The sequence below is a fragment of the Cherax quadricarinatus genome, chromosome 50 (genome assembly GCF_038502225.1).
Source record: "Cherax quadricarinatus isolate ZL_2023a chromosome 50, ASM3850222v1, whole genome shotgun sequence".
In the NCBI taxonomy this organism is placed as follows: domain Eukaryota; kingdom Metazoa; phylum Arthropoda; class Malacostraca; order Decapoda; family Parastacidae; genus Cherax; species Cherax quadricarinatus.
In genome coordinates this window covers 24168894-24182906 of record NC_091341.1, presented here as the reverse complement: position 1 = coordinate 24182906, position 14013 = coordinate 24168894, and the positions used below count along the sequence as shown (strand labels likewise).

The 14013-nt window shown below is 50.2% G+C and overlaps 1 protein-coding gene across 1 annotated transcript in view; it reads right to left on the bottom strand.

Moving 5' to 3' along the window:
• Window positions 1-14013, bottom strand: part of LOC128695265 (discoidin domain-containing receptor tyrosine kinase B) — a 430413-nt gene that overhangs the window by 25897 nt on the left and 390503 nt on the right. The window contains exons 6-9 of the mRNA XM_070095538.1: window positions 7826-7996; window positions 7399-7508; window positions 6142-6352; window positions 4112-4767 (exon numbers count right to left, since the gene is read on the bottom strand). Coding sequence (XP_069951639.1) covers window positions 4112-4767; window positions 6142-6352; window positions 7399-7508; window positions 7826-7996 — 1148 coding nt within the window. The remainder of the gene's footprint in view (window positions 1-4111; window positions 4768-6141; window positions 6353-7398; window positions 7509-7825; window positions 7997-14013) is intronic.

Here is a 14013-nt window from a genome sequence, read left to right as displayed (position 1 = left end):
GGAGTAGTTGGAATTTGTCCTCATTGAACATCATATTGTTTACCGTTGCCCATTAGAAAACTTTGTTTATATCTTCTTGGAGATTAACCGCGTCCTCAGCAGATGACAGCCTCATGCAGATCCTAGTATCATCCGCAAAGGATGATACGGTGCTGTGGTGTATATCTCTGTTTATGTCTGATATGAGGATAAGGAATAAGATGGGGGCGAGTACTGTGCCTTGTGGAACAGAGCTCTTCACTATGGCAGCCTCCGATTTAACTCTGTTGACCACTACTCTTTGTGTTCGATTTGTTAGGAAGTTGAAGATCCATCTCCCCACTTTCCCAGTTATTCCTTTAGCACGTATTTTATGGGCTATTACGCCATGATCGCATTTGTCAAATGCTTTTGCAAAGTCTGTGTATATTACATCTGCATTCTGATTTTCTTCCAGTGCATCCAAGGCCATGTCATAGTGATCCAGTAGTTGTGAGAGGCAGGAGCGACCTGCCCTGAACCCATGTTGCCCTGGATTGTGCAGATTTTGGGAATCCATGTGAGGGTTTCTTGCAGTTCTTAATGAAAACAGAGTTCCACGAGTCTGGGCCCGGGGCTGAGTGCATAGGCATGTTGTCAATGGCTTTTTCGAAATCTACCGGAGTTAGGGTAATGTCGGAAATCTGGCATACATTTATGGAGTTTTGAGGCTGATTCATGAGAAATCATTGGGTCGTCGATCCTCAGACCGATTAGTGGTTCACTAAACACAGAGTCGTACTGGGATTTCAATATTTCACTCATTTCCTTGTTGTCATCTGTGTAAGTCCCATCCTGTCTGAGTAAGGGCCCCTGGGTGGCTAACCTCCTGGTTAAAAATCCCAACGAGTGTTTTCTTATAATCTACATTGAAGGGAGATTGCCTGTGTACTGTTAATACCCACAGTCAGTGCTGTCTTCACTTACACTGTCATTCCTGTCCTCTACTTGCACGGGTACTGGTAGTAATGATCTTCAACAGTCATGTACTGGAACGTTATATCGCTACCAGATAATATCTTCAATAATGTATGTTTGATCAAGTAAGTGTGGGAGGGACAGTGTGGGTACACAGCCACTGGTCATTCCATGACACCTGTCCTACTACCATGGCACCTGTTACACTACCATAACACCTGTCACACTACCATAGCATCTGTCACACTATCATGGCACCTGTCCCATTACCATGGCACCTATCAGACTATCATAATACCTGTCACACTGCCATAGCACCTGTCACACTACCATAGCACCTGTCCCACTACCATGGCACCTATCACACTATCATAACACCTGTCACACTACCATGGTACCTGTCACACTACCATGGTACTTGTCACACTATCATGGCACCCATCTCACCATCATGGTACCAGTCACAACTAGGAACAGTTGACAACTCAAAAAACGTGGGTAAATTGTGAAATGACTATAATAATAATAATAATAATAATAATAATAATAATAATAATAATAATAATAAAATAGTAATATAATAATAATGCAGTCGTGCCATTTTGACTTCTTTTTTCTTCATTTCAAAAGTCTTCAGAATGAAGAAGATAAAGACGACGAGAAATATTACTTAGCTGGTAATATAATAGAATATAAAAGAATATCTGAGGAAATATTACAGCCGGCTCTGGTGGCCAGCAGGCTGGCTCCACCTTCAAGACACAGCCGGCTCTGGTGGGCCAGCAGGTTGGCTCCACCTTCAAGACACAGCTGGGCCTGGTGGCCAGCAGGTTGGCTCCACCTTCAAGACACAGCTGGGCCTGGTGGCCAGCAGGTTGGCTCCACCTTCAAGACACAGCTGGGCCTGGTGGCCAGCAGGTTGGCTCCACCTTCAAGACACAGCTGGGCCTGGTGGCCAGCAGGTTGGCTCCACCTTCAAGACACAGCTGGGCCTGGTGGCCAGCAGGCTGGCTCCACCTTCAAGACACAGCTGGGCCTGGTGGCCAGCAGGTTGGCTCCACCTTCAAGACACAGCTGGGCCTGGTGGCCAGCAGGTTGGCTCCACCTTCAAGACACAGCTGGGCCTGGTGGCCAGCAGGTTGGCTCCACCTTCAAGACACAGCTGGGTCTGATGGCCAGCAGGTTGGCTCCACCTTCAAGACACAGCTGGGCCTGGTAGCCAGCAGGTTGGCTCCACCTTCAAGACACAGCTGGGTCTGGTGGCCAGCAGGTTGGCTCCACCTTCAAGACACAGCTGGGCCTGGTGGCCAGCAGGTTGGCTCCACCTTCAAGACACAGCTGGGCCTGGTGGCCAGCAGGTTGGCTCCACCTTCAAGACACAGCTGGGTCTGGTGGCCAGCAGGTTGGCTCCACCTTCAAGACACAGCTGGGCCTGGTGGCCAGCAGGTTGGCTCCACCTTCAAGACACAGCTGGGTCTGGTGGCCAGCAGGTTGGCTCCACCTTCAAGACACAGCTGGGCCTGGTGGCCAGCAGGTTGGCTCCACCTTCAAGACACAGCTGGGCCTGGTGGCCAGCAGGTTGGCTCCACCTTCAAGACACAGCTGGGTCTGGTGGCCAGCAGGTTGGCTCCACCTTCAAGACACAGCTGGGCCTGGTGGCCAGCAGGTTGGCTCCACCTTCAAGACACAGCTGGGTCTGGTGGCCAGCAGGTTGGCTCCACCTTCAAGACACAGCTGGGCCTGGTGGCCAGCAGGTTGGCTCCACCTTCAAGACACAGCTGGGTCTGGTGGCCAGCAGGTTGGCTCCACCTTCAAGACACAGCTGGGCCTGGTGGCCAGCAGGTTGGCTCCACCTTCAAGACACAGCTGGGCCTGGTAGCCAGCAGGTTGGCTCCACCTTCAAGACACAGCTGGGCCTGGTGGCCAGCAGGTTGGCTCCACCTTCAAGACACAGCTGGGCCTGGTGGCCAGCAGGTTGGCTCCACCTTCAAGACACAGCTGGGCCTGGTGGCCAGCAGGTTGGCTCCACCTTCAAGACACAGCTGGGCCTGGTGGCCAGCAGGTTGGCTCCACCTTCAAGACACAGCTGGGCCTGGTGGCCAGCAGGTTGGCTCCACCTTCAAGACACAGCTGGGCCTGGTGGCCAGCAGGTTGGCTCCACCTTCAAGACACAGCTGGGCCTGGTGGCCAGCAGGTTGGCTCCACCTTCAAGACACAGCTGGGCCTGGTGGCCAGCAGGTTGGCTCCACCTTCAAGACACAGCTGGGCCTGGTGGCCAGCAGGTTGGCTCCACCTTCAAGACACAGCTGGGCCTGGTGGCCAGCAGGTTGGCTCCACCTTCAAGACACAGCTGGGTCTGGTGGCCAGCAGGCTGGCTCCACCTTCAAGACACAGCTGGGCCTGGTGGCCAGCAGGCTGGCTCCACCTTCAAGACACAGCTGGGCCTGGTGGCCAGCAGGCTGGCCCGATCTTCAAGACACAGCCAGCTCTAGTGGCCAGCAGGCTGGCCCGACCTTCAGGACACAGCCAGCTCTAGTGGCCAGCAGGCTGGCTCAACCTTCAAGACATAGCCGGGTCTGGTGGCCAGCAGGCTGACCCGACCTCCGGCAGGTAAACAGTGCCACCAATCCCATAAATACACACAAACGCTGTCGTTAACGTCAATATAAAATTTATAAAAAACATAGCGGTGTTGAACACGCAAAATCTTGCCCTTACTGCTGCTGGTGGCTGGGTCTGGGACCTCAACCACAAAACATACTGCTGTTGGCTAGGTCTGGGACCTCAACCACAAAACATACTGCTGTTGGCTAGGTCTGGGACCTCAACCACAAGACATGCTGGGGGACCAGGTCTGGGATCTTAACCGCAAGACACTGCTGGTGGCTGGGACCTCAACCACAAGTCAGTTCCTGATCAGCCGGGCTGTGGTGCGTACGTTGGTCTGCGTGCAGCGAACACCAGCAGCCTGGTTGATCAGGCCAGCAACCACTATGCCTGGTCTAGGACCTGGCCGCGGGAACAGTGACCCCCAAGAAGCGACTACAGGTATCCTACAGGTAGGTACCTGTGGATAAAGGTCAGTGTTTATTATTATTATTATTATTATTATTATTATTATTATTATTATTATTATTATTATTATTAAGGAAGTTAAGAGAGAGAGATGATTTACCTGGATCTGTGTGTTGCACTTCTCAGATGTAGGCGGGATGGGCGGCGGGCGTGATAGTGTTTGGTGTGGTCTGGAGATGGAGGCGAGGGTGACAGGGCGGGGTATGGGCGTGAAGGAAGAGGTGCAGGGGAAGGTGGAGGAGGGTCTGAGGGCGGTAGGGGTGGCGTAGACAGGGGCTGAGTCAGAGATGGAGTAGACAGGAGCTGCGTCAGGGGTAGAGTAGACAGGGGCTGCGTCAGGGGTAGAGGCTCGGAGGGTGTTGTAGGGTGTCACCAGGGGTGTCTTCTGCAGGTCATCATACAGCAAGCAGCTCCCCTCCTCGTAGGTGGGCGTGGTGCTTCCCAGGATGTTCACGCCCACACCCACGCCTTCCATCAGGCTCTTCATGTCGAGGGTATCCGGAGGTGGGCGGCGGAAGACCCTGGGAGACGAGGTTTTGCCTCTCCTGCGTCGCAGCCACACTCCCGCCCACACCAGCACCAGGACTCCCACGCCCACGCTAAAGCCCACGGCCACGCCCACGTAAGTGCGGTGCTGGTGGGCGGTGTACACAGCCCACACGTCGGCGGGCGGGATGGGCGGACGGTCGGCCGTGTGTTCCTTAGGGCTGGTGACTGGTCGTTGCTGCCAGTCACTCAGAGCACAGTAACAGGGACCTATCACACACGCACAACATTAACTTGCAACATTACTTCAAATTATATCTATATTGTAATATTTCATATTGCAAATATTTAGGACGGTGCAACACACACACACACACACACACACACACACAGGAACCATACATAGCTTCAAGACGAAGTATGACAAAGCTCATGGAGCAGGGAGAGAGAGAGGACCTAGTAGCGATCAATGAAGAGGCGGGGCCAGGAGCTGAGTCTCGACCCCTGCAACCACAAATAAATGAGTACACACACACACACACACACACACACACACACACACACACACACACATTTCTTCAGTCATAGAGTTGTAAGGCAGTGGAATAGCCTAGAAAATGACGTAGTGGAGGCAGGAACCATACACAGTTTTAAGACGAGGTTTGATAAAGCTCATGGAGCGGGGAGAGAGAGGGCCTAGTAGCAACCGGTGAAGAGGCGGGGCCAGGAGCTAGGACTCGACCCCTGCAACCACAAATAGGTGAGTACAAATAGGTGAGTACACACACAGTCCTTCCCACATCAAGGACAGACATATTTCTTGAACTTTGGGAAAATATTTCACAAGACACGACACTTGAACGTTAGTGACCACCGGACCACAACCAGAGTTTCCCAGCAGCTGTGGTCCATCACCTGTGGTCCATCACCTGTGGTCCAGCACCTGTGGTCCATCACCTGTGGTCCATCACCTGTGGTCCATCACCTGTGGTCCATCACCTGTGGTCCATCACCTGTGGTCCAGCACCTGTGGTCCATCACCTGTGGTCCATCACCTGTGGTCCATCACCTGTGGTCCATCACCTGTGGTCCAGCACCTGTGGTCCATCACCTGTGGTCCATCACCTGTGGTCCATCACCTGTGGTCCATCACCTGTGGTCCATCACCTGTGGTCCATCACCTGTGGTCCATAACCTGTGGTCCATCACCTGTGGTCCATCACCTGTGGTCCATCACCTGTGATCCATCACCTGTGGTCCATCACCTGTGGTCCATCACCTGTGGTCCATCACCTGTGGTCCATCACCTGTGGTCCATCACCTGTGATCCATCACCTGTGGTCCATCACCTGTGGTCCATCACCTGTGGTCCAGCACCTGTGGTCCAGCACCTGCGGTCCAGCACCTGCGGTCCAGCACCTGTGGTCCAGCACCTGTGGTCCAGCACCTGTGGTCCAGCACCTGTGGTCCAGCACCTGTGGTCCAGCACCTGTGGTCCAGCACCTGTGGTCCAGCACCTGTGGTCCAGTACCTGTGGTCCAGCACCTGTGGTCCAGCACCTGCGGTCTAGCACCTGCGGCTCCATGTAAAAAAGTTTTCCTACCGAGGGAAGTAACATTAAAAGAGACATTATTGGAGACTTACTGGAGTCGAAGTACACCTCCAGGATGTTGACCTCCAGCTGCGACACCTCAACCTCCACCTGCAGGCTCGCGGCCGGCCGCTGCCGCAGGTCAAAGGTGAGGTTCTGTGACCCCGCTGGAGTGAGGTCAGGTGTGGTCCAGGTGGTGGTGACTGCCGTCTCGTCCAACACACTTGAGTTAGACCCAAACATCGCTGAAGCCTTGATTGTCGGCTGGAAATAAAATGAATGTCCTTACTGAGAGTGAAGGATTCATGCGTGGCTTTAAGAATAGGTATGACAGTGATCACGCTGCCAAGAGGGAAGGAACCGAGTAGCGGCTAGTTTGAGAGGCAGGGTCAGGAGCTGAGATTCAACCTCGTGACAACACAAATGGGTCAATATAAATAGTTTAACGCACACACACACGATACGATAAAGCTCATGGAGCAGGGAGAGTGGCCCTAGTAGCGACCAGCGAAGAGGCGGGGCCAGGAGCTGTGACTCGACCTCTGCAACTACAAATAAGTAACTGTACACACACACACACACACACACACACACACACACACACACACACACACACACACACACACACACACACACAGTTGGAAGCTGAGGACACAGATGAATCACAGGGATGTTAGGAAGTATTTCTTCAGCCACAGAGTAGTCAGGAAGTGGAATAGTTTGGGAAGAGATGTAGTGGAGGCAGGATCCATACATAGCTTTAAGCAGAGGTACGATAAAGCTCATGGTTCAGGGAGAGTGACCTAGTGGCGACCAGTGAAGAGGCGGGGCCAGGAGCTTGGACTCGACCCCTGCAACCTCAACTAGGTGAGTACAACTTGGTGAGTACACACACACACACACACGCACGCATGCGTGTATGTATACCTATACTCGCTTAATTATTCATAATATGCATACTCTTCATTTCAAAGTAAATTAGATTGGTTGCTGTAATTACCAGCGAGAGCTCAGCACATTAGGTCGAGATTTGGTAACTAGCCTCTATAACCTTAGCTGCAGACAAATGTCGTCCTTACGGTCTCCTGCAGGATGAACCATAATTTCTTGTGGTCGAACTTGTTGCAGTAATGTATATGGTTGATGTTATATAGCACATTGTTGTGTAGATGGTTGATGTTATGTACCACTGTTGTGTAGATGGTTGATGTTGTTTATGTGGCACTCTTGTGCCATATGAACAAGGGAGTAGAGTAGTGGGATGACCTTTGGACAGTATCTCAAAAAGATACTGGAGACAGGAGACTCACCTGGGTGCCCAACTGGGAGGTGGTGAGGTAGAAGTATAGTGCCCGGAACCTCCTCATAACGTCGAAGTTAAAGACCATCATGACGGGAGTGTCTGGGGCTGGTTCCAATCCTGTGAAAGATGGCGTGGTAGGCTAGTGCACGATTATTATATTATTATTATCATTATCATTATTCAAAGGCTCTAGTTGAGGGAAATTAAAAATATGTTATGTTTTTTTTTCTTACTCAATGGCTGTCCCCGTCAGTGCAAGAGGACCCAGAGCAGGGAACATATTCATGGAGATGGTGAGCTAGAATTCTTGACCCATAAGCCATACGTGTGGTAAAAGCGACCAAAATCTCGGAAGCAAAGGGCTAGTAACCTCTTCTGTATTCAGTCACTGGAAAGTCAAAGAAGAAAAATATACTAATACGCTTATTATTTACCTTCGACCTGGAGTGGTTCCTGGGTGTCTGGGGGCGCTGCGTCCAGCTCCTCCTGACCGCCCACACGCCCATCATACAGCAGCCCCTCACCCACGCTCACACTGTCACCCACGCCCGCACCCACGTACGTCTTGTATGGCCCACCACCTACGCTGTAGCTCAACAACCCATCTGCAAAACACGACACATTACTCTTACAGGTGGGTACACTCTCCAAGGTTATTTTTCACGATGTCGTCAAACTGGAATACAAGAGGAAGTCACATAGAAAACACAGATTTCGAATAGTAATATTAAAACAAGAGCTTAACCAGCGTAGTCAAACTAATCAGAAAACTCCTCATTCTACTCCATCCTCCGTTGCCTTCCACTCGCCCTTATCACCGTAAACCTTCTGTTACCATACACCTTCCTGGTTTTCCCTTATCTGGAGGACCACTCAAGAAATCTCGTTGTCGTCATAGTGTGAAATAATGGAGTCAACAGAGCCATGTTTTAGCACAACATACTTTCATCACTACACTCCCAGTCTGCTGTTGTCACCACTACACCCTCAGTTTGCTCTTACTGTCACCACTACACCCTCAGTTTCCTCTTACTGTCACCACTACACCCTCAGTTTGCTCTTACTGTCACCACTACACCCTCAGTTTGCTCTTACTGTCACCATTGCACTACAAGCGTTAACTTAACAGATCCGCAGATGAACACTACAATACTTGAAATTAATCACAAGAAAGTGAATACTAAAGTTGTACTCATAATTTTAATAACCTTCCTTTCACTGAAGAAATATTTCTAAGAGATGGACTGCAGTTATCTCCGGAACAAAACAGGGACGAAGATACCGTGATAACATTATTAATGGCTCTCACCACTGTGTGTGTGTGTGTGTGTGTACTCACCTAGTTGAGGTTTCAGGGTTCGAGTCCAAGCTCCTGGCCCCGCCTCTTCACTGGTCGCTACTAGGTTACTCCCTGAACCGTGAGCTTTATCATACCTCTGCTTAAAGCTATGTATGGATCCTGCCTCCACTACATCGCTTCCCAAACTATTCCACTTACTGACTACTCTGTGGCTGAAGAAATACTTCCTAACATCCCTGTGATTCATCTGTGTCTTCAACTTCCAACTGTGTCCCCTTGTTGCTGTGTCCCATCTCTGGAACATCCTGTCTTTGTCCACCTTGTCAATTCCTCTCAGTATTTTGTATGTAGTTATCATGTCCCCCCTATCTCTCCTGTCCTCCAGTGTCGTCAGGTTGATTTCCCATAACCTCTCCTCGTAGGACATACCTCTTAGCTCTGGAACTAGTCTTGTTGCAAACCTTTGCACTTTCTCTAGTTTCTTTACGTGCTTGGCTAGGTGTGGGTTCCAAACTGGTGACGCATACTCCAATATGAGCCTAACGTACACGGTGTACAGGGTCCTGAACGATTCCTTATTAAGATGTCGGAATGCTGAGGTTTGCTAGGCGCCCATATGCTGCAGCAGTTATTTGGTTGATATGCGCTTCAGGAGATGTGCCTGGTGTTATACTCACCCCAAGATCTTTTTCCTTGAGTGAGGTTTGTAGTCTCTGGTCCCCTAGACTGTACTCCGTCTGTGGTCTTCTTTGTCCTTCCCCAATCTTCATGACTTTGCACTTGGTGGGGTTGAACTCCAGGAGCCAATTGCTGGACCAGGTCTGCAGCCTGTCCAGATCCCTTTGTAGTTCTGCCTGGTCTTCGATCGAATGAATTCTTCTCATCAACTTCACGTCATCTGCAAACAGGGACACTTCGGAATCTGTTCCTTCCGTCATGTCGTTTACAAATACCAGAAACAGCACTGGTCTAGGACTGATCCTTGTGGGACCCCGCTGGTCACAGGTGCCCACTCTGACACCTCGCCGCGTACCATGACTCGCTGCTGTCTTCCTGACAAGTATTCCCTGATCCATTATAGTGCCTTCCCTTTTATCCCTGCTTGGTCCTCCAGTTTTTGCACTAATCTCTTGTGTGGAACTGTGTCAAACGCCTTCTTGCAGTCCAAGAAAATGCAATCCTACTGCTGTCACCATGTCATAGAACTCCAGTAGGTTTGTGACACAGGATTTCCCGTCCCTGAAACCATGTTGGCTGCTGGTGATGAGATCATTCCTTTCTAGGTGTTCCACCACTCTTCTCCTGACAATCTTCTCCATGACTTTGCATACTATACATGTCAGTGACACTGGTCTGTAGTTTAGTGCTTCATGTCTGTCTCCATTTTTAAAGATTGGGACTACATTTGCTGTCTTCCATGCCTCAGGCAATCTCCCTGTTTCGATAGATGTATTGAATATTGTTGTTAGGGGTACACATAGCGCCTCTGCTCCCTCTCTCAGGACCCATGGAGAGATGTGCGTGTGTGTGTGTGTGTGTGTGTGTGCGTGTGTGTGTGTGTGTGTGTGTGTGTGTGTGTGTGTGTGTGTGTGTGTGTGTGTGTGTGTGTGTGTGTGTTTGTAGTGTTTGTATGTGTGTGTGTGTGTGTGTGTGTGTGTGTGTCTGTGTGTGTGTGTGTATGTGTAGCGGAAGTTTACGTCAAAGGTTAGTGGCATGACATGCAATCACGGTTTGTGACAGCATGTCGCACCTTGCCGCACATGGTTCACGGACCGAGTTCAAGGTGCTTGAAGGAAAGACGAATTGAGTGTCAACATCAGCCACTCAGTAGACAAGTTGTCGAATGTTGACACAGGCGATAACGCATATTTAATGCTTGTGAAGAAAGTGTTCTGCAGTGTGTGGCTTGATTTCGAGTATATTGATGTCGTGGGGATGTCGTCATTAGGGAGCGCTGGTGTGGATGGTTAGCTAAGGTCCAGCCACACCAGCGGTGTGGATGGTTAGCTAAGGTCCAGCCACACCAGTGGTGTGGATGGTTAGCTAAGGTCCAGCCACACCAGCGGTGTGGATGGTCCTTAGCGGTCAGTTTGGGTTTAATATAAAAACAATGATCTGTCAGCTTCATCCCAGGTAGATCATTTCCACATAAAGCATCCCTACTACCTAACTAGGAACTGAGGACACAACTACCTAACTAGGAACTGAGGACACTGAACTTCTTCCTAACCATGATCTGAGGATACTTAACTTGCTAACCATTATCTGAGGACACTTAACTTGCTAACCATGATCTGAGGACACAACTTATAACCATTATCTGAGGACACAACTTCCTAACCTTGATCTGAGGATACTTAACTTCCTAACCATGATCTGAGGACACTTAACTTCCTAACCATTATCTGAGGACACTTAACTTCCTAACCATGATCTGAGGACACTTAACTTCCTAACCATGATCTGAGGACACTTAACTTCCTAACCATTATCTGAGGACACTTAACTTCCTAACCATGATCTGAGGACACAACTTCATAAACATGATCTAAGGATACTTAACTTCCTAACCATGACTAAGGACACAACTTCCTAACCATGATCTGAGGACAAAACTTCCTAACCATGATCTGAGGACACTTAACTTGCTAACCATGATCTAGAAACAGACAAACGAAGCCATCCAACGATTTCCATTAGTAACTGACATGAAATATGTCGGAGATAAATTAGTTTTAGACTTCTCTTCTCCTTTTTCCCCACAATACGTGCTGTTTACTTTGAGGTTTCTTCTCCAGCTGGCTGCACAGGTTTTAGTGTGCTGTTACTCTTGTGTTGGTTCACCGCTCACTGTTGTCTCCATCTGAGGAAGTTCAGGGTTCATGTCTCTCATAACCCTCCCACAGGACGTCTGTGAATGTCTGCCACACAGCTGTAAATTGCGATGCCTCAGCGAGCACCGCACTTGCAGGAAATCTCTTGGCTTACACCCAGACTTGCAAGTCCACTACCTTGTTAATTATTATTCTTTTTATATTCACGAGGAGGCGCTAAATCCGTAGCAGTCATGCAGGGGTGTTCTAGAGGTAACTGGAGTTTCTTGAATCAAGAACCCTTGACTGGTGTTTTCCTTGAAGGGGAACCAACACGTACAGTTGTCAGATTCATATTCTAATCCTGCGGTTCTCAACCTGTGGTTCGCGGACCCCTGGGGGTTCACAAAGGTTGTATTGGGGTTTCACAAAGGTTGTACTGGGGGTTCACAAAGGTTGTACTGGTGATCCACAAAGGCTGTATTGGGGATCCACGAAGGTTGTACTGAGGGTTCACAAAGGTTGTACTGGGGGTTCACAAAGGTTGTACTGGTGATCCACAAAGGTTGTACTGGGGAACCACAAAGGTTGTACTAGGGGTCCACAAAGGTTGTATGGGGATTCACAAAGGTTGTACTGGGGGCTCACAAAGGTTGTACTGGGGATCCACAAAGGTTGTACTGGGAGTCCACAAAGGTTGTACTGGGGGTCCAAAAAGCTTGTACTGGGGGTCCACAAAGGTTGTACTGGGGATCCACAAAGGTTGTACTGGGGGTCCACAAAGGTTGTACTAGGGGTCCACAAAGGTTGTACTGGGGATTCACAAAGGTTGTACTGGGGATCCACAAAGGTTGCACTGGGGGTCCACAAAGGTTGTACTGGGGGCCCACAAAGGTTGTACTAGGGGTCCACAAAGGTTGTACTGGGGTTCACAAAGGTTGTACTGGGGATCCATAAAGGTTGTGCTGGGGGTCCATAAAGGTTGTACTGGGGGTCCACGAAGGTTGTACTGGGGGTTCACAAAGGTTGTACTGGGGGTCCACGAAGGTTGTACTGGGGGTTCACAAAGGTTGTACTGGGGATCCATAAAGGTTGTACTGGGGGTTCACAAAGGTTGTACTGGGGGTCCACGAAGGTTGTACTGGGGGTTCCCAAAGGTTGTACAGGGGGTTCACAAAGGTTGTACTGGGGGTCCACGAAGGTTGTACTGGGGGTTCACAGAGGTTGTACTGGGGGTCCACAAAGGTTGTACTAGGGGTCCACAAAGGTTGTACTGGGGATTCACAAAGGTTGTACTGGGGATCCACAAAGGTTGTACTGGGGGTACACAAAGGTTGTACTGGGGGCCCACAAAGGTTGTACTAGGGGTCCACAAAGGCTGTACTGGGGGTTCACAAAGGTTGTACTGGGGATCCATAAAGGTTGTGCTGGGGGTCCACGAAGGTTGTACTGGGGGTCCACGAAGGTTGTACTGGGGGTCCAGGAAGGTTGTACTGGGGGTTCACAAAGGTTGTACTGGGGGTCCACGAAGGTTGTACTGGGGGTTCACAAAGGTTGTACTGGGGGTCCACAAAGGTTGTACTACGGGTCCACAAAAGTTGTATTGGGGGTTCACAAAGGTTGTACTGGGGATCCATAAAGGTTGTACTGGGGGTTCACAAAGGTTGTATTGGGGGTTCACAAAGGTTGTACTGGGGGTTCACAAAGGTTGTACTGGGGGTCACAAAGGTTGTACTGGGGGTTCACAAAGGTTGTACAGGGGGTACACAAAGGTTGTACTGGGGGTCCACGAAGGTTGTACTGGGGGTCCACTAAGGTTGTACTGGGGGTCCACAAAGGTTGTACTGGGGGTTCACAAAGGTTGTACTGGGGGTCCACAAAGTTTGTACTGGGGGTTCACAAAGGTTGTACTGGGGCTTCACAAAGATTGTACTGGGGGTTACAAAGGTTGTACTGGGGGTTCACAAAGGTTGTACTGGGGGTCCACAAAGGTTGTACTGGGGGTTCACAAAGGTTGTACTGGGGGTTCACAAAGGTTGTACTGGGGGTCCACAAAGGTTGTACTGGGGGTCCACAAAGGTTGTACTGGGGGTTCACAAAGGTTGTACTGGGAGTTCACAAAGGTTGTACTGGGGGTTCACAAAGGTTGTACTGGGGGTCCACAAAGGTTGTACTGGGGGTTCACAAAGGTTGTACTGGGGGTTCACAAAGGTTGTACTGGGGGTTCACAAAGGTTGTACTGGGGGTCCACGAAGGTTGTACTGCGGGTTCCCGAATGTTGTACTGGGGGTTCACAAAGGTTGTACTGGGGGTCCACGAAGGTCGTACTGGGGGTTCACAAAGGTTGTACTGGGGGTCCACAAAGGTTGTACTTGGGGTCCACAAAGGTTGTACTTGGGGTCCACAAAGGTTGTACTGGGGGTCCACAAAGGTTGTACTGGGGGTTCACAAAGGTTGTACTGGGGGTCCACAAAGGTTGTACTGGGGGTCCACAGAGGTTGTACTGGGG